Raw genomic sequence first — 25,730 nt, forward strand, 5'->3', positions numbered from 1 at the left:
TCCAACACAGGTGCAGGACCTTGCACTTGGCATGGTTAAACTTAGTAAGGCCAACTTACTCCTTTGTAGTCTGAAAAGATTCACTCAAGGATTGAGGTCAAAGTTGTTAAAAACTGTCCAAAGAATAACAACTCAATCTCTAAGAGAGGTAGATTTGGAGCTTGAAAATTCTGAGACTTGATGTAGATAACACATTTGCCCACATGTTAACATTATATACTTTGGTTTTGAAGATTTACGTCCGCACAAGGAAATTTTTTCTACCTAAGAAGATGAATGAAGATACAGTACAATAAAGATTTCTTCATAGTGAAAACTAATGTTTAGAGAATGTGATCTTTGCTATTAAGTAGATGATTGTGAAACTGCTAATTAATAACTAACACAAAAGTCTATTAATTATTCGTTTTTTTTTTAGCTGCCGTTTTTTATTGTATGACCAGTCTTTTCTTTAACTTTGCTAGAGCAAAATGAAAAGCAGAATAACAGAAAAATCTGGAAGATCTTAAGCCAGGGAGAAAGTCAGCAAAACCACCCCCTTCAACTTCCAGAGGGTTGACAACCCTCTTCTGGATGCTGCTAGAGAGAATCTCTTGGAAAACATTATTAAAGGACAAAGAGGTCCAGGAAGGCTGAACGCTCTTCAAGAATGGAATCTTAAAGGTGAAGGAGCAGGCAATCCCCATGTGCCTAAAACTGAACAAGTGGTGAAGAAGACCAGCCTGGCTGAATGTTGCCTTTACTTCAGTCTTTAATAGTAAAAATTTTGTTCTCCTTATTGACTATTTGACAGCCTATTCTATGAGAAACCACAGAAATTAGAGATCTGGTAGCTAAAATTCCTCTTTCAACTCCTATTCCTTAAGTAATTTAGCACTAATAGATACATTTTGCTTTACTAAATAGGATAATATACAAATGGGCTTCAAGTGAGCCAAAAATCAACCACAAACCTACCCTCAGCTGATCATATTAATGGAATCTTTTATAGCCAGATGTCAGCTCTGAACATTGATTGCCCAAGTGTTGCCTGCCAAGACCTGACATGTTCTTCCTTCCTTACTAAGTTACGTGAAATGGAAAACATACAGATCTGTATTTCAAGTCCACTGATTTGTAAAAAATGCAGGAACAATTATTTTTTTTGAAATTTTGGTAGTATGATTTATCGTAAGGTTAACCATTATTCCCAATTACAAGTCTCTGCTTCCAAATCCTCAGAGACTTACAACTAATCCAAAATCTTTAATTGTTTCAAGGTTTATTTTTCTCTTCTTTTCTATTTCCTTTTTTTCTCTGACAAATGCCCTTAGCACTTCCAAGATTTAGATAAGGTTTTTCTTCATATCACATGATAAATACGCATCAAGAATATGTTTAGGGTTTTTTTTTCCTTTCCTTCATTAACAATCACTAAATGTGGCTGATGCATAAAGTTGGGCACACAAATTATCAGTATTATTTGTAAGGTAACTCTGAAAGGCCTGCCTGCACTATACCACTGACGTACTGGTGCTGCGGAGATTTACAGGCTAACACTGCCAGACCAAAGTAAGGAAGTTTATTTTGCATATTATTTCCATCTTCTTTATTTAGGTGATTGGAAAGCTGAAGATTCCATATTGAAATACAAGAGTTTGATCAAACATGAGAAATACAGACTGGGACAAAGAACTCCACTGTGACTTGAACTGGACTTCAGTTAAACAGCTTTAGTACAACTGCATCAGACTGTTCATAAGTACTACATAAATACTTAATGTGAGAAGAATACGTGGAGAAAGTCTTAAAGTGAGCTCAAAAATAAACTCACAGGACTATGTACTAATTCACTGCAGAAGGCCAGCTGTCTACATTGTCGTGGTTTAAACCCAGTCAGGTAACTTGTTCACTCACTCCCAGTGAGTGGTGCCGAGCTGACAACAGTCAAGGTCCGTGTCCGTCTCCCCACCCCTGCACCGGGCTCTCCCCTTCCCCGCTCCCGGAGGAACGGGGAGGAGGATCGAGAGAGTGCAACTCCTACGGGTTGAGACAAGAACAGTCCAGCAACAAATCACCACCGATACTATCAGCTAAAACAATGATAAGGGAAAATAACAAGAGAAGAGAATACGATACCACCGGCCAAGAAAGCGAGTTCCACCTGGAAGCCCCTGTCCTTCCGGGTAACTCCCAGTTACCCCCCACCCCGGGCATGACGTGCTGTGGTATGGAATACCTCCCCGGCTAGCCCGGGTCAGGCGCCCCGTCTCTGCTTCCTCACAGCCTCCCTTCCTCCCTGGCAGAGCATGAGCCTCACAGAGTCCTTGGTCAGGGTAAACATCACTTAGCAACAACCGAAAACATCGACTTCACCAACACTGTTCTCAAACTAGAAGTCAAAACACAGCACTGCACCAGCTACCACAAAGGAAAAAACATGACTGCTACTGCTGAACCCAGGACATTATCCACCCCTTATTCCATACCATTCACGTCGTGCTCAGATCCCACATTTTCAATACACCATCGCTCTCCCACATATATACATCCATATACATACAGACCAAGAGGAAAAAATCATTTTCTTAGTGCATGGACCAATCCCTATAATGCTGCCGAGTCCATTCGGTCCATGATGTTCCAAGTTCATTCTCTGTTGGGATGATGGCTGGAGGGAAGTCAGGGCCAGTCGCTGGTGACCTGGAGACATCTAGTTGATGGGCTATAAAAGCATTACACAGCAGGCAACAGCATACAATTGAGTTCACTGGCTGTTTTCCCCTAATATCAAATCCCCTTGAGGTATACATCGGACTTCCCCATCTTCCCGCATTACCCACCAAGTATATCCAGGTCCCTGAGCAAAAGCAATCCCACGAGTGGGTTTGCCTTTACCTGAAGCAGGAATAACCCAGACTGTCTTCCCCAGCAAATTCTTCATATGCACCACGGGAACTCTGTCCCCCTCTACAATATGTAAAAGTTCTGACTGGGCTGGGCCAGCCCTGTTGGCAGATCCTCTGGTGTTGACCAACCAGGTGGCCTTTGGTAAATGTGTATCCCAATGCTTGAAAGTTCCCCCACCCATCGCTCTCAGTGTAGTTTTTAACAGCCCATTGTACCGTTCGATTTTCCCAGAGGCTGGTGCATGGTAGGGGATGTGATATACCCACTCAATGCCATGCTCTTTGGCCCAAATATCTATAAGGTTATTCCGGAAATGAGTCCCATTGTCTGACTCAATTCTCTCTGGGGTGCCGTGTCGCCACAAAATCTGTTTCTCAAGGCCCAGGATGGTGTTCCGGGCAGTGGCATGGGGCACAGCGTATGTTTCCAGCCACCCGGTGGTTGCTTCCACCATGGTAAGCACATGGCGCTTGCCTTGGCGGGTTGGTGGCAGTGTGATATAGTCAATCTGCCAGGCCTCCCCATATTTATACTTCAACCATCGTCCTCCATACCAAAGAGGCTTTAACCGCTTGGCTTGTTTAATTGCAGCACATGTTTCACACTCATGAATAACCTGGGCAATAGTGTCCATTGTTAAGTCCACCCCTCGGTCACGGGCCCATCTATATGTTGCATCTCTGCCCTGATGGCCTGAAGTGTCATGGGCCCACCGGGCCAAAAATAATTCACCTTTATGTTGCCAATCTAAGTCCATCTGAGCCACTTCAATCTTAGCCGCTTTATCCACTTGTTGGTTGTTCTGGTGTTCCTCAGTGGCCCGACTCTTGGGTACATGGGCATCTACATGACGTACCTTCACCACCAGGTTCTGCACCCTGGCAGCAATATCTTTCCACAGTGCAGCAGCCCAGATGGGTTTACCTCTGCGTTGCCAGTTGCTCTGCTTCCATTGCTTCAACCACCCCCACAGGGCATTTGCCACCATCCATGAGTCAGTATAGAGATAAAGTACTGGCAACTTTTCTCGTTCAGCAATGTCCAGGGCCAGCTGGATGGCTTTCACCTCGGCAAATTGACTCGATTCACCCTCTCCTTCAGCAGTTTCTGCACCTTGTCGTCCAGGACTCCATACAGCTGCCTTCCATCTCCAATGCTTTCCCACAATACGGCAAGAGCCATCAGTAAACAAGGCATACTGCTTTTCACTTTCTGACAGTTTATTATATGGTGGGGCCTCTTCAGCGCGCACCACCTCCTCCTTTGGTGACATTCCGAAATCTTTGCCCTCTGGCCAGTCCATGATGACTTCTAGAATGCCTGGACGACTGGGATTTCCTATTCGAGTTCGTTGTGTAATTAGTGCAGCCCATTTACTCCATGTAGCATCAGTTGCATGATGTGTAGAGGAGACCCTGCCTTTGAACATCCAACCCAGCACGGGCAACCGGGGTGCCAGAAGGAGCTGTGCTTCAGTGCCAATCACTTCCGAAGCAGCTCGAATCCCTTCATAGGCTGCCAGTATCTCTTTCTCAGTTGGGGTATAGCTGGCCTCAGATCCTTTGTATCCCCGACTCCAAAAGCCAAGGGGTCGACCTCGAGTCTCCCCTGGAGCTTTCTGCCAGAGGCTCCAGGTAGGACCGTTCTCCCCAGCTGCAGTGTACAGCACATTTTTTACATCTGGCCCGGTCCAGACTGGTCCAAGGGCTACTGCATGAACTATCTCGCGTTTAATTTGCTCAAAGGCTTGTTGCTGCTCAGGGCCCCATTTAAAATCATTCTTCTTCCGGGTCACATGATAGAGAGGGCTTACAATCGAACTGTAATTCGGGATGTGCATTCTCCAGAACCCCACTGCACCCAAGAAAGCTTGCGTTTCTTTCTTATTAGTTGGTGGAGACATTGCTGTTATCTTGTTGATCACATCTGTGGGGATCTGTCTACGTCCATCTTGCCATTTTATTCCCAAAAATTGAATCTCCTGTGCAGGTCCCTTGACCTTACTCCGTTTTATGGCAAAACCGGCTTTCAGCAGGATTTGGATTATTTTCCTCCCTTTCTCAAAGACTTCTTCCGCTGTATCGCCCCAAACAATAATGTCATCAATGTATTGCAGGTGTTCTGGAGCTTGCCCCTGTTCCAGTGCAGTCTGGATCAGTCCATGGCAAATGGTAGGGCTGTGTTTCCACCCCTGGGGCAGTCGGTTCCAAGTGAACTGGACACCCCTCCAAGTAAAAGCAAACTGTGGCCTGCACTCTGCTGCCAAAGGAATGGAGAAAAATGCATTGGCAATATCAATCGTGGCATACCACTTGGCTGCCTTTGACTCTAGTTCATACTGAAGTTCTAGCATGTCCGGTACGGCAGCACTCAATGGTGGTGTGACTTCATTCAGGCCACGATAGTCTACTGTTAGTCTCCATTCTCCATTAGACTTTTGCACTGGCCATATGGGGCTATTGAAGGGTGAGCGGGTCCTGCTGATCACCCCCTGACTCTCCAGTCTACGGATCAGCTGATGGATGGGAATCAGGGAGTCTCGGCTGGTGCGATATTGCCGCCGGTGCACTGTTGTGGTCGCAATTGGCACTTGTTGTTCTTCAACTTTCAGCAACCCCACAGCAGAGGGATCTTCTGAGAGACCAGGCAAGGTGGACAGCTGCTCGATTTCCTCAGTCTCCAAAGCAGCAATACCAAAAGCCCACCGGTACCCTTTTGGGTCTTTGAAGTACCCTCTCTTGAGGTAGTCTATGCAGAGGATGCATGGAGCCTCTGGACCAGTCACAATCGGGTGCTTTTGCCACTCCCTCCCAGTCAGGCTGATTTCAGCCTCCAGCACAGTCAACTCTTGGGATCCTCCTGTTACTCCAGAAATATAGATGGGTTCCACCCCTTGACAGCTTGATGGCATCAGGGTACACTGTGCACCGGTATCTACTAGAGCCTTATACTTCTGTGGGACTGATGTGCCAGGCCATCTGATCCACACAGTCCAGTAAATCCGATTGTCCCCTACCTCCACCTGGCTGGAGGCAGGGCCCCTCTAATGGTCGTCACAGCATTGGACACTTAAGTCGTGTTGAAAGGGATTATTCTTCGTTATCACAGGAGCTGGAGTAAAATCAGCTCTTCCACTCCACCTGGGAAACTGCTCACCAGAGACTGAAGCCGTAGATCTCATGGGACGATCAGTCTTGGCCCTTGCTCCCCTCTTCAGTTCACTCACCCGTTCCTCCAAAGCTGAAGTAGGTTTTCCATCCCACTTTGTCATGTCTTCTCCGTGATCCGGCAGGTAAAACCATAGGGTACCCCGTGGCGTATACCTTCTGTATCTCCTCTCTTGAACAATAGGACGTCTTTTGTTAATAGCTGAGACGTGTGTTGGTACACGTGAGGAGCTGGATAAATCAGATACATCGTCCCTCAATTTGTCGAGGTCCTGGGATAGTTTTTTCACAGCTGAGATGATGGAAGGAGTGAGATTGTCTTCGAACTCTCGGAGTTTATGAACCATTTCATCCACTGTTAGTGGTACTATGTCATTCCAGGTCACTGTTGCCAATGAATGGGCATATGATGACGGTGCATTCCGTGTAAGTTCTCGCCACATGGGTCATGTACATTCAACTTCATCTGGATCTATAGGTGTATCCCCGTTATTTGGCTTGATGTGATAGATCATCTCTACGATGGCCGATTCCCTCAGAGACTGGATGCCTTTGTCTATAGTAGTCCACTTGGCCAAACGACTCGTAACATCGTCCTTGTACGGAAACCTTTCTTTCACAGCTGCCAAGAGCCTCCTCCAAAGGCTGAGGGACTTTTTCTCTCTTGCAATTGCTTTGTCAATTCCCCCTTCTCTAGCAAGTGATCCCAGCTGCTTGGCTTCTGTACCTTCTAGTTCGTGACCATCGGCCCCATTGTCCCAGCATCGGAGTAACCAGGTGATGATGTGCTCCCCTGGTTGACGGGTAAAATCTTTTCGCATATTCTGCAGCTCGGTTGAGGTCCGAGGTCGAGAAGTTACCTCTTCTTCTTCTTCTTCGTCATGTGATGATGACTCCTGATCAGATTCTGGACCAGGTGGTGAATTCATTGGTTCTTCATCTTGCTTCACCCTTTTTGCCTCCTTTTTGCTTGTTCTCTTGCGTACAGGGGCAACTGATATTGGTACGAATTGGTCCTCTGATTTGGCTGCAGTGATTATCACTGTGGTTTGAGTAGCGACTGTACTTGTTGCTGGGGGTGGTGTAGCTACCATGCTTGGAGCTGGGGTAACCACGCTGTCTGTTGCAGTTGAAGTTTGAGCAGCTGCTGTACTTGCCACTGGGGTAGCTGCGCAGTTCATTGCAGCCAAAGTTTGAGTAGCGACTGTCACTTTGCCCTCAAATCCGCCGACATTCTTTTCCTTTTGAAGGTGCTGGATAGTGCTGAACAAGGCCCTGTAAGCATAGGCCAAGCCCCAGCACGTTGCCGTGATTTGTCCATCTCTGGTATGGCCAGAATGACCACACACCTCATTTAAGTGTTTTACTCATTCTTCTGGATTTTGCAGTTGTTCGGTAGTGAAATTCCAAAATACTGGAGGGGCCCACTGACCTAGATACTTGCCCATACTATCCCACACACCCTGCCACTCATGGCTGTCCAGCCTCTGGGAAAATCTCTCGGTCCTCCTACATCGTCGTTTGACCCCAGACAAGACCCAAACTTGAATCTGCTTAACTCTTGAAATCAGTAGTGGGCAAAACACACTCTGTATGCGTGTTAGCATGGTGATTCCCATCAGGATCAGCAAACAAGTCTCAACAGCATTAAAAGGCCATTCAAAAAATTCAAAACTCTCAAATGTAAATGGTCTGGGGGGACGACTAGGAGGGTAAAAGGATGTCTCCTTCACAGGCTGAGCACCTGAGGAGGAGAAAAAAGATGTGTAATTGCTAAGCACCTCCATCATATACCTCCTAAAGTATAAAGGTGGTGACCACACTGGGAACATAAGCCAGATCAGTTTCATGATCAATGATTCTGTTGTATTACAAGTCATTACCATAAAGTACAATGGGATAAAAACCTTAGCCCAAGCCCCACACTTGAAAAACACGAATACAGCCAATACCGGATGGACGCAAGATATGATATACTGAAACTGTGAGATCAAGAGGAAAAACCTTGAGAGCCAATAAATCAGCATTGTGACGAGTGACTATCAATCCAGTCAGATCTGTTCTTATCTCAACCCCTTGTGCCCCACGTTGGGCGCCAAAAAGTACTGTCGTGGTTTAAACCCAGTCAGGTAACTTGTTCACTCACTCCCAGTGAGTGGTGCCGAGCTGACAACAATCAAGGTCCGTGTCCGTCTCCCCCCCCCCTGCACCGGGCTCTCTCCTTCCCCGCTCCCAGAGGAACGGGGAGGAGGATCGAGAGAGTGCATCTCCTACGGGTTGAGACAAGAACAGTCCAGCAACAAATCACCACCGCTACTATCAGCTAAAACAATGATAAGGGAAAATAACAAGAGAAGAGAATACGATACCACCGGCCAAGAAAGCGAGTTCCACCTGGAAGCCCCTGTCCTTCCGGGTAACTCCCAGTTACCCCCCACCCCGGGCATGACGTGCTGTGGTATGGAATACCTCCCCGGCTAGCCCGGGTCAGGCGCCCCGTCTCTGCTTCCTCACAGCCTCCCCTCCTCCCTGGCAGAGTCCTTGGTCAGGGTAAACATCACTTAGCAACAACCGAAAACATCGGCTTCACCAACACTGTTCTCAAACTAGAAGTCAAAACACAGCACTGCACCAGTTAACACAAAGGAAAAAACATGACTGCTACTGCTGAACCCAGGACCTTAGTAAAAAGTCAAACTTGAAATTGGTAAACTTAGAAGAATAGCCACGAAAGAGGAACTCCAGCAAAAATGAAATGACCCATTAAAATCATAGATTTCACAACTCATTACATTGTTGACTGTGTCTCCTCAAGGGATTGTTTTGCCTTATCGTCCTTTAAGCATGTCTTCTCATAATAGTCTGATTATAATCTCTGTGTTCCCACGTATACACTAGAAAACTCAAAGCCGGCAATTATGGTCACATATTTAATTTTATGTGACAAACACTCATATGGCAGCAAAAATAAGAGATACTTTGTTGCAGTTGAAATAGAAGGTGTTTGTTTTGGTGGTTTTTTGTTGTTTTTTTTTTTTAATCAGGAAATAGTCTGAGATTTAACCTCAGATTTAACCTGAGATTATGGGGCTTTTTATGACGTATGTATATCTCTAGCACTTCCACCTTGTAAAAAAATTAAATTATTAAAGATATTTCCATATTTCTACAGGCTAGAAAAATAATCAGGCCGCCTTAGTTCTTCAAAAGGCAAAACAATCACAGAAACTACTTATTAGAAACTGTGATTTCCCTACAAAATATATTTTAAAACCATTACTGCTATGACTGTTAGAGGGGGTTAAAAAAAGGTAACTTAGAAAAGTAGTCTGGTCTTGTCAAACAAATAATTTTTAATTTATGAAAAAGTTCTTACACCTAAATGTAGCTACAGTGCTAGAGGTTAAGCGGAGAAAGCAGAATATCACAGGAAACAAAGCTATTGAATTATTAGTTTAAAATACAAGAAGCTTGATGCATCATTATAAAACAATAACAAACCCAAAATCTGTTCCGGTTTATTGCATTTTAGATTACGTATGAGGCACACACACACAAACACAAAACTAACTTTGAGTTAATTCTCAAAGTACTTTTACTCATCTTTCTATTGTATATTCGCATTTTAGTGAACAGAAATGTATATGGTTATGGATGTGTTAAATTTTGTAAACCTAAGTCAGAATACTTACATTTTAGTAATTTAAAATGTTTTATCTATAATTGCTGTGTACACATACATATGTTTGTGTACATATATATATGTAACTTTGAAAAACTGTAAAGCCATCAGTTTTTAAAGTAAATGGAAGATTTTATTTTCACTGCCAGTCTCATTTAGGAGCAACTGGTTTCTAACGAGGAAGAGGTGTGTCTCTTTTGACAACTAGCAGTCACTTCAGAATCCAACTTAGTCATGTTTTGTGTCCCACATTTGTTAGCAAAAAAATCAAAAGGATATCTTGCAGTTAGCAAGGTGGTTATTTGTGAAAAGACACTGAAAACTTAGGGACATAAAATGGTATCTTAACAAAAGAGTAAACAAAACAAGACTGCATACATTTCTCAGAGTTATTATGATTAATAAAACCAAAATGTCCATTTAAACCCTCCCAGCTCATTAATCAAAATACGTTTAGAAGTCTTTAAGCTTTGGAATATAAATCATTGTAAAAATACACTGAAAGACATACAAATTTCCACTGGATATCTTATTAAAAAAAAAAAAAAGTGTATGGAAAAAGAGATGGGACTTTTAATTTTTAATAAATATCAATATGTTTTCCAGTTCTTTCTCATCCCTAATCAGTCCTGATTTTGATTTAAGATACTTCAACAATTTTTAAGCACCTGAATTTAGGATGATTCCATACTTGAGTAGCACTGACTTTTCATCTTTTTTTTTTTTTTTTTTGGTTTTGTGCTTAATGAAAAATTCAGTGATTTTATAAATTCTCTTCAACCGCAAACATGCTATTTCAGAAGTACAGACATACAATAACCTCATACAAAGGGTTCTGCTTGCCACATGTAAATATATTTCTCCCTCTCAACAACTGCAAAAGTGGAGCTCTCACTTCTCCATTCTATATTTAGAAATCTGGTATATTTTCATGAGTCAGCGAAATGCCATTTAAAATGTTAAAAGCTAAAACATCAAGGGCTGTCTGAAAACTGATTTATAAGTGACATCCTGCCAGTCTGTTTTTGACAATGTACACTTTGGAATCAATAGACCTTCCTGAGTTTCTACCAGAAAGACATTTATCTTTCTATATCTCAAGGATTTAATACCGAAGACAGACTGTCTGCTTTATTTCCAAAAATAAAAAGCAGAACTTTTAATTGCTATTCACAAAGCAACAAATAAACTGTAACACTGAAAACATTTGTATTAATTCTATTTTATGCACTTGCTTATATATTTTTGTTTGATTATTACAACTATTCTGTAATAGTCCCTGTTAAAAATAAATTCATAACTTTCAACAGAATTTCACTGTATTACTGAGCTTAAAACAACTATTATTAGAAATGATGCTTAAAGCTCTATTCACATCAAAGATTTCTGGCTGGTGGCCGTGTTAAAAATCCCACTCCTTTGCCTCTCTTCTTCCAGCTGGCAACACAGGAGATCTCATTCATGGATATTTTTAAATCAATGCCCGATCAATGACACTAATTATCTACTTAAAATTTCATTTGCATTTCAAAATTGTATTAGCTATACTTGAGGTATATTACTCACACTTGCAGGGTGTTCAGTACTGCATGCATTTTGTTACATTTAGGAGTTTTAAAATAAAAGACTATTTCAATTTATCAACATAAAATAAATGTTGATGAAGTGGATACAAATACTTCTTTATTTATAATACCCAACATTCTTGGCCACTATTGAGTAAAATAATTTTTTTCAGTCTGCAGAGTCCTTTTTCAAAGATTAAAACTTGCAGTAAAAATATCTGTATTGCAAGAATGCAGATGGTCTTTCTTTACAAATTCCTTACCTTTTTCCCTGGAGATTTAGTAGTAGTTTCACATGCTTAGTTGTTTTTTTTTAATATTTTTTACAAAACTTTTAGACAATGTACTCGAAATTCTGATTTAGATTTCAAACTTTAAAAAGTCTTGAGGACTACTAATGATTTTTTGGGTTTATTATTCTGAGAATGATTAATTAGGTTTGAACACATCCTGAGATGGATTTGTTTATGTAAGTAACGATTACTTCCTCAAAGAGGATTATTAAGGGTTACATCTCTCTGTGCTTAACTTCTGTCCCAAAACAATTTATTTCAAATTATCCTTTTTGGCAATGTTTTTTGCAAAATTTAATCATGATAACATAGAATTACTATAAATCCCCAGGCGTATTTTCCCAACCCTGTTTCTTTGCAGGTCAAACTATTTAGCAATGACCTCTTTATGTTGTCATTCAAATGGTACAGAGGATAATCTATGAGTAAGACATCCTGCAATGAACTCATGCTTCAGGCAGACTGCAACCTTGGCGTGCAGTGATGCATAGGTATCTCTGGTATCAACAGCTCTTCTATTTAAGTTAATTATTTACTGGAGAATTGGACTACATCAGTCAGAAGGTATAATAAATTTACTGTAACCTCTCAATTTTCTGACCTCAGAGTATCTGCAGAGCTGGCTTTTGCAGTGCCTATCTCTCTATTCCTGCAATGCTCAAATTAAACACTAGAAAAACAAAACAAAACAAACCCACCCCTTGCAAAAAAAAAAACAACAACCTGAACCAAGACCTGAACCACAATTTATTTCTTTTCTAGACATATCTGTTAATGACAAGCTTAATGCAGAATTGTATTTCAGTTGTCAAAAGCAGAATGAGAAACTATAAACGAGGGTTTTTTTTCTAGGTTAAACTATAGAATAGATGACTGCATAAAATGAAGAACAACCTTTTTTTTTTTTTTTTATTGGTAGGAAAGGAAGGCCTTTCTATCATTCCCTGTAAAGAAACCCCAGACCAAACTGAAACAAAAAAAATACAACCAAAAAAGAAAGAAAAAAAACAAAACAACCCAAACCAAAACCCCTCCTGAATCAATAAAAAAAAAGGAATGTAAATTATTCTTAAGAGGAAGAAAAAAAAAAAAAAACAGTAGTGCTGATAGCCCAGGTGAATTCACATGCTAGATAAAGGAAAAGGTTTTTTTTTACCCTGATCTACTGAATACTGAGCAGCTTAACTTACTGATGACGTTTTAGTTTAATTTAACAGGGTTCGTGAGCAATAATTTACAAGATCAAAAGCAAAGGCCAGGTTTATATCTGGAACTAACTGGTACCAAGTACCACTATGACATTAGGAAGAGACCACAACAGAAAGCATATTTAATAAATTATTTAAATTCTAGAATCTCCACGAAAATGCAATTTAGGTCCTTAATATTTAATACTGAAGGAGGACTCTGCTCTCGTGAGATCTCACTTGTAGTATTGTATGCAGTTCTGGTGTCCTCAACATAAAAAGGACACGGAACTCTTGGAGCAAGTCCAGAGGAGGGCCACAAGGATGATCAGGGGGCTGGAGCACCTCCTGTATGAAGACAGGCTGAGAAAGTTGGGGCTGTTGAGCCTGGAGAAGAGAAGGCTGAGTGGAGACCTCATAGCAGCCTTCCAGTAGTTGACGGTGGCCTATAAGGATGCTGGGGAGGGACTCTTCATTAGGGACTGCAGTGACAGGACAAGAGGTAAGAAGAGGAAGTTTAGATTGGATATAAGGAAGAAATTCTTTACTGTGAGGGTGGTGAGGTACTGGAATGGGTTGCCCAGGGAAGCTGTGAATGCTCCATCCCTGGCACTGTTCAAGGCCAGGTTGGAGGGACCCTTGGGTGAGGTGGTTTCGTGTGTGGTGTCCCTGCCCATGGAAGTGGGGTTGGAACTAGATGATCTTGAAGTCCTTTCCAACCCCAACTATTCTATGTTTCTATGATTCTATGACTATAAAACTACAAAATCATATAACACAGCTCATGTGCTATGATATTTATTGGTACCCTCAACAATTTTAGATACTTTTCATCTTTTGTTTAAAAGGGTAGAAAAAAATAGAGACCATACAGGTGAAGACCATACCTCCTGCTAAAGGAGCAACTTTATCTTTTCCTGATGATTTCAGTCACTGGGAGGAGTTATGGGAACAGGCCCACTGCAGGTGAAAAATTTCACAGGTACCATATGCTGGACCATAGCAGTTTTACAACTAGGAGCAATGAAGGGAATTAATTCCAACATGCACAAGGATGTTAATGTGCTGCTATACACTTCTCTGCACAGCTGAAATGTTTGCTATATCCTCTTTCTATTCACTACACCCAAATAATTTACTACAACCTGCCTGGTTATCAGCCGAGTTCCCGGACAACACCAAAATTGACTGAATAACCATGGATAGATTTCATTGTTCGTTGGAAATCTCAAGGAAAACTAGTAGCAAATACAATGTACTGCTTTTACTAATTTATTAATTTTCACTATCTAACACTAATTTCTCAGCCTAATATTTATATACAATATCTGTAACTGAAAATTATTCATCTAGGATATAAATTATTTCTTTTTTGGAAGAAAAACAAAGTAATATTTAACCATTAGACAGAGACTGCTGTTCTTCAGCTTGCCAGGAGACCAATGACATTTATTCAAAACTGCTAAGTAATAGCATTTAAACTGTCAATCTCACTTCAAAAACATTCCTCAGTTATTTGTCTTCTAAGCAGGAGCAGATTGTGATAGTTTAAAAAGTGAATGAAAGTATAAAAGTCCATTTTGCATAGGTAAGGCAATTACTGAATATATATGTGAGTTTAAGATATTACTTAATATTACAGCTATTTCTAATACTGGTTTTGATTTAAAAAAAATTAGAAGTAATATCTATTGATGGATATTTTACTTCTATTCACTTGTATAGCAAAACCATGAGACAGCTGAAAGTTACTTTCCATCAGTTAGACCTAATTTAGACAGCAGTCAGCATAAGGAGTTCGTTACTTCTTAGAGAAGTAAATTAGACTTGTTAAGAGTCTAACTTATTGTAGCTCTTATGTAGTGTTTTCTGAAGTGGCTTAGTATAGGATTTTCTGCATCTTCCAGATGCCTAAAGATGTAGCATCATATTGTAAAGATTATGATAGTATTTGGTTTAATTACCTGCACATCTGACAGTGAAGGAAAACAGTGACTAACGTATTTATGAGAATGACACTATTGCGTAAGTCTTTTAGATAAATTTAGCCTCAGAATTTTGAGCTCTCCACTCCGCTGAGTTGGCATGGCAGTAGTGTCCCAGCACAACGGCAGTATGAATAGGATCATAAAAGAGAAAAGTGTATCTTATAGGCCAGCAAATTGGGAACTAACAGGGCAAGGAAAAATATTTTAAAGGACAGGGCAAGAGAAAATTTCTTTGCCAAATTAAAGTCTCTGAACTTTTTTAGGGTGTGGCAGAAAGACTGTTTTAGGGGTTTATATTATTCTCCTTTGTAATTGAAAAATTTAACGATTCTTTAAAAATGGAATTTAAGACACTTGAATTTCCTTTGCACTACAACTGTTATTAGTCAAGATTCCATCATATGGAAAACTTCCTGCCTCTTTTGATTTAGGAAATTCTTCAAAATCTGGGATGTTGGCCCATCTAGCAATAGACAAATGGTCTTCAGTGCTTTTGATTTGTTAGGAAAAAAAACAAACAAACAAAAAACCAAAAACGCTGCCCCTGTTCCCCAGCATGAAAGGAAACAATTGAGAAAAATCAAACGCATCAGCAATTATGATCTGTTTTTCCATCCACCAAAATATTAAAAGAGGTATGGTCTTAAATTATTTATTACATGAAAGCAGGCTTAAGAATTAAATTCAGTTATATCTCTCTAAAAGGTATCACATTGTTTCACATTTTTGGTAAAATTTAGCTTTCATCTAAGCTTTCAAAAATATATCCTTTAAAACTATCTAACCCCAAAATATCAATTAAGGATCAATATAGATATCTATTTTTATTATATTGAGTTTAACAAAGATGATAGCATACATGACTTGTAGCAAATTTGCTTTCTAAAATAAATTTTTATTTGAACTTGCTCGCATTCCATCAAGTTTGCTTCCAGGAGTATCTGAATATTGTTGTTCTACAAATTTAAGAAAAAAAAATATTCTCACTTTTTTCTATTCCGAGCTATATTTCAGGTGGAAAAACAGTCACCCCCCCCAAAAAAAAATCAACAATAAAATACCCTGATTACCGTTTCCTTGTTCCTTTCGTGCATTTCACCATAATTTAATTTTCCTACTTCACAGATATTCTCCCACATGAAATAGCTCTGGATGAAACTTTTTGTTAGGCTCTGTTATGCTTGAACAACTTTTGATGACAGAGCAGGAATTCAGTTTCTCGGAATAACAGTATGAATATTTCTAACTAATAAATAATCATGAAAGCACAGGGCTCTGCAAACTTAAAATATTTGTGAATCTTTTATCCCATTTACTTACTCATTTCCTCCCTTCCTCCCTTCTTCCCTCCCTCCTTACATTCCTCTTTCGGTCCTTCCTTTCCTCCTTTCTTTCCTTCCTTCCTTCCTCCAATCCTCCCTCCCCTCACTTCTTTCCTTCATTCCTCCCTCCTTCCCTCTGTTCCTTCCTTCCTTCCCTCCTTCCTTCCTTCTTTCCTTCCTTCCTTCCTCCCTTCCTCCCCTCCTCCTCTCCTCCCCTCCTCCCTTCCTTCCCTCCCTTCCTGCCTGTCTTCCTTCGTTTTCCCTCCCTCCCTTCCTTCTCTCGCTCCCTACGTTCCTCCCTTCCTTCCTTCCTCTGTTCCTCCCTCCTTCCCTCCCTTCCTTCCTGTCTTCCTTCCTCTGTTCCTCCCTCCCTTCCTTCTCTCCCTCCCTACCTTCCACCCTTCCTTCCTTCCTCTGTTCCTCCCTCCTTCCCTCCCTTCCTTCCTGTCTTCCTTCCTTCCTCTGTTCCTCCCTCCCTCCCTTCCTTCCTTCTCCCCCTCCCTTCCTTCTTCCCCTCCCTCCATTCCTCACTCCGCTCCTCCCTCCTTCCCTTTTCTTCCTTTCTTCCTTCCTTCCTCTGTTCCTTCCTCTGTTCCTCCCTCCTTCCCTCCCTTCCTTCCTGTCTTCCTTCCTTCCTCTGTTCCTCCCTCCCTCCCTTCCTTCCTTCTCTCCCTCCCTTCCTTCTTCCCCTCCCTCCATTCCTCCCTCCGCTCCTCCCTCCTTCCCTTTTCTTCCTGTCTTCCGTCCTTCCTCTGTTCCTTCCTCTGTTCCTCCCTCCTTCCCTCCCTTCCTTCCTGTCTTCCTTCCTTCATTCCTCCCTTGTGGAGACAGTGTTCTCAGGGGAGAATGTATAATTGGTACATAAACTCTGAATAATCCTGAAAGATACAGCAAGGCCATGAGAGGCCCAAAGAAGCTTAAGCAAGCAAGATAAGAAGCTGCAATTCACTGAATTAATGAGAACTATGGACTGTTAGCAAACTTTTGAGGTCAAGTTCTCACACCTGTGCTTAACCAATTATACGTCAGCCACTAAGGGTCTTCAAGACATGTATCCAACCACAATATGCCAAATCACTGTAAGTGCATGTAAGAAATAGTATATAAGGAGTTAAGGCCTTGTAATAAATTTGGCAATCGCTTGACCACATTGATCGTCTCTGCGTTGTCAGTGATTCCCGCGTCAACACTCCCTTCCTTCCTTCCTCCCTCCCTTCCTTCCTCTGTTCCTCCCTTCTTCCCTCCCTTCCTTCCTGTCTTTCTTCCTCTGTTTGTCCCTGTTTTCCTTCCTGTCTTGCTTCCCTCCTTCATCCCTCCCTTCCTCTGTTCCTCCCTCCCTTCCTCCCTCCCCACCCAAAACAAAACTTTAGACATGTATGAAATAATAATGCTTCAAATCCTGCCTTCACTGAAACTGGTATAACCTTGGTAATTTCTTAAAACTTGTAGTCCACCTAATATACCATATACATACTGTATACAGCTTTCATGTACGCCCATGTATTTTCTGTAAGGTGTTTAAAAGACGTGTTAAAAACATTTTCTATCAAAAATGTGAAACTACAATTGTATTAAAAGCAATTTTGTAGTTAATATGCTGAGAGATTGATGGCAATGTTCTCCCTGAGAGCTCTAATTACTGCAGTAGTCAAAAAAAAGAAGTCTGTTTTCTTCCAAAGAAACTGAATGGTACAGGCATTTCATTGTAGCAGTACACATCATCTTGTCTTTTATCCGTAAGTCACTGTAACCACTGATTATTTTATTTAGTTTAAAAATAAAAGAAAGATTGAGATCATCACTTTTCCCTTTTCCACATGTATCTACTAAAGTCAGGTAAGTCATAAAAATCTAAACCATGATGTTAGCTGGATCAACTTAGATTTGCTGTTAATTTATAAAAGCCCAATGATTACCATCAAGTTGGATCTTTTCAGTCTAGCTTAGTCATTTTATTATTGCTTCTACAATAAAGCAAAATACCAGCCTTAATGAATTATATCTGCATACTAATGAAATAGAGATGGTAAGCTCACTTTAATTACCTTTTGGTGACTAACAAACCTAGCTGCTATGAAGTTTTTTGATTATAAAAGTTAAACTGTTTCTTAAAAAAAAAGCCAAAGATAGATGTTTTTCTTATTGTGTGAGATATGTTCTTTTTTTCTTTAACTGTTTCCTAGATGTTTTCTTTAACTACATGTAGGTAGATCCCAATTATCCATTTTAGGCATACTTAGTGTGAATTCTCAAAAAGGGAATAAAATGTAGGGTTTTATAAAAAAAGGAAAAAAAAAAGGTGGATCTTACAGTACCATATTGAATAAACTATCCTTTATATGCTCTTTACACTAAAAAAAAAAAAAAGTGCAATAAAGTGCATTTGATATTCAGTGAAATGGTAGGGGAAAGTTTAATAAAAAACCCAAAGAAGCTCCATATACACACCAGAGAAAAAGAAAGATCTAGCAGCTGTTAATGCATTCAACTTTCCAGGCTGCTTCTGAAAATCTGACAATGTAAACTGACAGCGTAATTAAAATACATGGGTTTCTTCCTACTTCAGGGGAAGAGAAAGCTGTAAATCAGATTTTTTTTTTGGCTACTTAACAACTTCTATATTCAATTTTCTTCTCCTGTATTTTAATCAAGTGTGAGTGTGTATATGGGGCAAAGCTATCACAGCCAAATCCCTGTCCAGCTCATTTAACTACCCAAATATCAAGACTCCTCTATCAATATGTGCAGACTTGTACTGCAACTGTCTTTGAATTTTTTACTGCTAAAGTTGCTAAAGTTCACTAATTCAAGAGAAGGCGCGCATTTGAGCATAATGGTTCACAGTCCCATTAATAAATCTTTTCCAGTGAGATTGGAATGGTAAATGAGAGGAATTTATATACAAAAAGCATGACATGTTGATCACATTACAGCCAAAACCAGAAGACCCTGATCTCAATAATAACACAACCTTCTGTCTTTTTTATTCAAAGTAGAAAATTATCTATATTAAAGGCAAACCCATTTACAGTTATCAGACAATTTACTTTGAAACTGTAATGACGTGTTGTTTCCATGAGATCACTGACAACACAACAATCCAAGTCATATTCTCTTAATGACAGATTTTTCCAGTCTATATGTTTTAACAATCACTTTCTGTGTGACTAAACTCATTTGTTTATAGCAGTGCATGTATAATCACTTACTTTGTTTCAACCAATTAAAATTTTCATGTGTATGAACCTACAAATATAGTCAGGTTTTCCCTGTTTCGTCAGAAGTTATTGAACCAAAAAATATTCGAAAATGACAAATGAGTAAGATATTGAAATCCACACTCTGTTGAATACTGTGAACCTGAGGTAGATGGCACAGAGCTAGCAATCTTCTCCCTTCATTACACAACTTGCTGCTGTGTGTCTACATGGGATGGAAAGATACCAGATGTAAAGCTATGAGCAATTTTAATGCACGAATGCTCTACATGCAACATGAAGGAAACGATAAACCTAAAAAATGCATTCTAACATGGTACAGACAACTTCATAGCACATAAAAAAAGCCAAATGGAAAAAGTTATTAAATGTACATTTCTGGAAAGACCAATATCCTGTTTGATGTGAAGTGCTGTGTTAGTTAAAATCCTAAAAGCACGTAGTACGTCAAATTAAGGCTGTCCTTCTAACACACTGTCGTGGTTTAAGCCCAGCTGGCAACCCAGAACCATACAGCCATTTATTCACTCCCCCCCTTCCTCCCCCTGCTCCCAGAGGGATGGGGAGGAGAATCGAAAGAATGTAACTCCCACGGGTTGAGGTAAGAACAGTCCAGTAACTAAGGTGTAACACAAAACACTGCTGCTGCCACCAATAATAATAATGATAAGGGAAAGAACAAGGGAAGAGAATACAACCACTCACCACCTACTGACCGACAGCCAGCCCTACCTGAGCAGTGATTTAGCCTTTCTAGGTAACTGCCCCCAGTTTATAAACTGGGCATGACGTGCTGTGATATGGAATACCTCTTTGGCTAGTCTGGGTCATGTGTCCTGTCTCTGCTTCCTCCCGGACTCCCCTCCTCCCTGGCACAGCATGAGACTGAGAAAGTCCTTGGTCAGAGTAAACATTACTTAGCAACAACTAAAAGCACTGGTGTTGTCAGCACTGTTCCCAGGCTGAAAAGTCAAAAACACAGCAACTAAGAAGCAGAAAAATGACTGCTGCTGCTGAACCCAGGACACACGTACAATTTTCTTTAATATCACAACTTAATTTAAAACAGAAATTCATGCTTTTCAAATTAGGATAATGAAATAACATGTGATATTCTTTCTTCACAATACAGTATGTATATCTCTCATTACATAGGAAATGTTCCAGTAAATCATGGAGATTCAAGAATGGAAATATTTTCAGCACTGCAAAATATTCTTAAGATTTCATTTACATGCTTATCAATTATATATACCAGTGTAAAAAATTAAATTAAATTTATGAGGGCAACTGGATGTATTTGAATGGCTCTGAGTGACCAGCATGATTTTTTGTCTGTATTAATGCTGAATTATTAAGATTAGATTGTGACCTAAGGCACAATATTTCAGTGATGTCTTGACGTGCTTGAGAGGTGGCTTGTGTCAACCTTATGATGTTTAACCAAGGCAAGTGCAAGGTCCTACACCTGGGCCAGGGCAATCCCAGGCACAGTTACAGGTTGGGCAGAAATGAGATTCAGAGCAGCCCTGCAGAGAAGGACTTGGAAATCTTGGTCAATGAGAAACTGAACATGATCCGGCAGTGTGGGCTCACAGCCCAGAAAGCCAACCATATCCTGGGCTATATCAAAAGGATCGTGACCAGCAGGTCGGAAGAGGTGATCCTGCCCCTCTACTCTGCTCTCATGAGATCTCACTTGGAGTATTGTGTGCAGTTCTGGTGTCCTCAACATAAAAAGGACATGGAACTGTTGGAACAAGTCCAGAGGAGGGCCACGAGGATGACCAGGGGCTGGAGCACCTCCTGTATGAAGAGAGGCTGAGAAAGTTGGGGATGTTCAGCCTGGAGAAGAGAAGACTTTGTGGAGACCTCATAGGCTCTTTCTTGTTTCCTCTGGGTAACAATTAAACAGAAGTCAATGTCCTTAGAAGCTCATTCTTCCCTATGCCTGTACAGCAGCCTGCTGCTCAACTCCAGCCACTGCATGCTTGTATTGGCAGACAGTTTACCAATGAGTGGGAAGTTGAACTTCACAACTTCATAGAATCATAGGATCATAGAATGGTTAAGGTTGGAACTTAGACTGCACTGTGCATCATGGATGGCTTAGGAACGCCAAAGGTGATCTGAAACACCAACATATGCTCTTGGTTATCTAACTTGATTTCATTTTAAGCCAGACTTTAGCTGCTTTTAAAGCTTTAATTTAAAATTTAGTATTGTATTAGGTATATCAACATAGTGGGATTGTGCTGAAATAGCACCATACTGGACATTTTAATAAAACCTTTCCTAAATCCATGTTTCCTCCTTAGCATTAGCACTGTGATGTTAAGACCAAGAATCCTGGTGGTACGCTGAGTTAAAAAAAAAAAGAAGAAAAAATATCTTTTATTGTTGACAGGACTGTTATTGACAGGAATGACTGAGCTCCTGGATATTTGATGACTTGATGGCTGATAACTGAGGTTTCTTGGTATTTCAAAGCTAACTTTTATCTTTTTAACATTCAGTGTACTTATGTGTGTTTTTTCCATGACTTTTGAACATAATGCTTATTAATTTGATAGGTCTTGACAGTTCAAATTCTTTTTTTTTTCTTTAACAGAATTTTATGTAACATAGCAGATACAGTCAAAAAACTTCAGAAAAGATGTTCTTCACAGAGAAAGTATAGTAAGATTCTGTCATTAGGAACAGAAAACATATTTACAGCAATTAAACAATTAATAGAAACTCATAATTTCTCATTGCTATGGTATCCTTGACACAGAATTCGAGTTAACACTAAACGTCATTTAAAATGGGTAATCTCCAGATCTTCTGCCATAGATCGAAGTGTATAATACTTTAAGCTACGTGGCAGAGAAGTAAAAAACAAAGAAGCAAACAATGTTACTAAATGCATTTAACAAAAGAATCTGTCCCATAATTGACCATAAAGACTGCAAATGTATGTTTAATAACTATATCAAAGAAAACTTGAAATGATACAGAACTTTGAGAAGATCTATGTAGAGATATAAAGATATGATAACCAAGGAAAGTTTTCTACGCTTTTGTAAAAAACTGGACTATATGCCAGTTAAACAATTCACCACAATGTCAGTGAATAATCATAATAAAATATTAGGCTGCTGAAGAAATAAAATTACAATAATCAAGACTATAAATTGTCAGGAAAAAGAGAAAACAGTTTTAAAAAATATTTCCTGAATATCTGGTTTAGACTTTCCAAGTCAAGTTTACATTTACCCTTGTTTCTTTACAGAACAACATACAATGACATTCCTATGCTTACACTTCTTTTGTTTGTCCTCTAACAGAAAAGAGATTATTCATGTTATTATTATCTAGTTATGAAACAAAATTTTTCCTTCATTTTTTTTTTTTCCTTTTTTTTGAGGAGACAGGTATATGTCCAAAGCTGTCTACATTTTATTCTGGAAAATCACACAAAGATTTTGGGTTCAGGCAGAATGAATGCTTTATACTAAAATTAGTAAAATGTTCACAAGTGTCTGAATGTATACTTTTTATCATGAAAACTTTGGTTAATGTGGCAAAATGAATTTTTTAAGACTGTTTTACCCTCAAATTCTCCTCAAAACAAATGTAACTCTCTTCATACACAGTAACACAGCATATGATCATTATCTATCATTTCAATGTTATGCACAGGTACAGATTAAAAAGATACTTATAAAAAAAATAACATCAATCAACTAATAAAACACACTCACCCTCTCTTCGATTAAGCTTCGCAAATCCAGGGCTGTGACTGCTAGACAGCTCTGATGAACTGCTGAATGATGACTGAGGCAAAGCAGACACCAACTGATCATCACAATTATCTGCCAATGAAAAATATCACATTCAGGTTAATAGAATGAACATCATTTGGTAGAACTGTGAGCAAAGAGAATTCTAGAAAAATATCTGAATCAGCGCTGTATCTCAGAACACTACATCTCTGAGTGTTTCCAGCTGCTGTATTATACATGGAAGTAACAGTACTGAGGCAGCACTTATTTTTTTTTTTTTTTACCCAATATTTCATGAGATTACCAAGGTATAATTTAATATGTTCTTCAGCTGCCTGTACGTCCGACCTAACCTATAGCCCAGGTTGTAACATAAAGCTACAACCTCAACACGTTATTTTAGATGTGATGCCAGCACAAGTCTGCACAGTCACATTTAAAGTGCAATCACATTAATACACCTATTCTTCAGATGAAACCATGAACGAAATGAAATCAAAAGTATTATCTGTTTTAAGTACTGTAAGAATAACAAAATGGAAAATCTTCTGCTTTGCCAGTGGTATGCGCATTTGATAAACACACAGTACAAAATCATTATTGTAGTCATTAGTACGCGAGTCATAACATCACGCAGAATGAAACGTGAGTGTTTCAGAAAAAGAAGACTTAACTGCAGTTCACAATCAATGGTGCATAAGCAAACAAATGCAAATCAATACTTTGGATGTTAAATGTCTCCCAAACTCAATTACTATACAGGGCATGTGTTCATTCTTCATTTAAATTTGAAAAATATAAATTGAGAATCAATGTTTTTTCTAGCTTTAGCTGAAAGAAGACTGACTCTCAAACACTAGAAGTGTAAGCAAAGCTTTCCCCTAGCTATACTGTGCTGGCATCTGTTGCTTAGAAAATCAGAGGAGATTATGTAAACTATCAGTCTTTATGAAATGGTTCCTTTTTAGGACAAACACATTCCGTGAATTAAACTGACAAGTGACAAGACAGGTGAGTCCTTTTTCTTCTAACCCTTTTGTTTCTGCTATCAAAATCATGAATATAAATTAACATAATTTTTTAACTGACTTAGCGATAATTGTTTTTGCTAACTATGGATATTTGCAAGTAGCAACAAGACTTATATGACTGTCTCAAAGGAAGGTTTTGACCACCTTCAAAGATAGTTTTCTTTGTAAAGTTAGTTCAGTTGATTCCTTAAGCAAAACTCTTCCTGAAGAGAAGTTAGAAGTTCTACCAAATTCCATAAATAATATCTAGCCACTGCAAACAAGAGGGTATCTTAATTTGTTTGATAAGCTTACATACTTCTTACATAATTACTTACATACATACTTACATGCTATATTTCTACGAAGTAGAAGTACCTCAGTCATGTGAGGAATAAACAAAATTATTATTTATGAGTTTATTTCCTGCTTTAGTTTTCTACAATACAAATTGCAAAATTTTATAACTACTCTCTGTTGTCTAATTACAAGCCTATTTTTCACTTCATTATCCTCAGATTAGATTTATAATGGTGAAGGAGCGTATGATACCTGGGATAAATTGTGCAACTGATAACCACAGAAGAGTTGAAAAAAAATACAGGAAACAAGATTTCATCTTACAGGAAAATGCATTACATAGGTAAGTCCTAAAAAAAGATTATTAGTGAAAGGTTTCTTTGCAGCACAAAAGTGAAAAGAACTTACTAGTCATAAACTACACCAGAAAGAGAAGTGTATGATGCTGTGTTCCACACAGGGAGCAACTGACACTGCTGATGTAAGGGAGCACGTCAGGTGCCACTGATCCTTTTCCTACTGTCAAAGTCTACATTGTAAGCCTAGATACCAAAATGAAAAACAAAAGGAGATGACAGAAAGGTATCTTCCCAAAAATCTATCTGCATGATCTAGAATTACAGAATTGTAGAATCACTGGGTTTGGGTTGGAAGGGATCTTTAAAGATAATCTATTCCAACTCTCCTGCCATGAGCAGTGACACCTTCAACTAAATGAAGCTGCTCAAAGCCACATCCAGCCTGGCCCTGATTGTTTCAAGGGATGAGGTATCCACAACCTCCCTGTGAAACCTGTCCCAGTGTTTCACCACCCTCATTGTAAAAAAATTATCTCTTATCTACCCTCTTTCAGTCTAAAACCATTAGATTCTCCCCTATCACAACAGGCCCTACTAAAAAGTCTCTCTCCACCTGTCTATTTATAATCCCCCTTATAAATATGGCTGCAATATGGTCTTCCTGAAGCCATCTCTTCTCCAGGCTGAACAACCCCAATCCTCTCAGCCTTTCCTCATACAACAGATGATCATTTTTAGGGCCCACTCAAACAGGTCCACATCTTTCCTGTGCTGAGAATTCCAGACCTGGATACAGCAAAATTTCTCATCATTTTTGTATGCCTCATATTTTCAAATTTACTCTTCAGGTGAAGGGTCACATGCGTTATTAAACTAATTACCATGTGACTAATAAAAGCACTAGCATATAAACAACAGCAGATACATGCTTTTTACAACACTCCTGTGTCTAGGTCTTCACAACTTTTTAATTAAGGAAAAAAAAACACCTCAAAAACAGTTAAAGCTTTCAAATTTAAAAAATTCCACTGGATGGATGAGAC

The 25,730-nt window shown here is 39.6% G+C and overlaps 1 protein-coding gene across 1 annotated transcript in view; it reads right to left on the bottom strand.

Moving 5' to 3' along the window:
• Nucleotides 1-25,730, bottom strand: part of CNTNAP4 (contactin associated protein family member 4) — a 235,536-nt gene that overhangs the window by 174,782 nt on the left and 35,024 nt on the right. Inside the window, exon 2 of the mRNA XM_061456355.1 lies at nucleotides 23,058-23,168. Within this exon, the coding sequence (XP_061312339.1) occupies nucleotides 23,058-23,168 (111 nt within the window). The remainder of the gene's footprint in view (nucleotides 1-23,057; nucleotides 23,169-25,730) is intronic.

The sequence above is a fragment of the Pezoporus flaviventris genome, unplaced genomic scaffold (genome assembly GCF_033815535.1).
Source record: "Pezoporus flaviventris isolate CSIRO_AGI_PZ_B2104156 unplaced genomic scaffold, CSIRO_AGI_Pfla_v1 ptg000022l, whole genome shotgun sequence".
In the NCBI taxonomy this organism is placed as follows: Eukaryota; Metazoa; Chordata; class Aves; order Psittaciformes; family Psittacidae; genus Pezoporus; species Pezoporus flaviventris.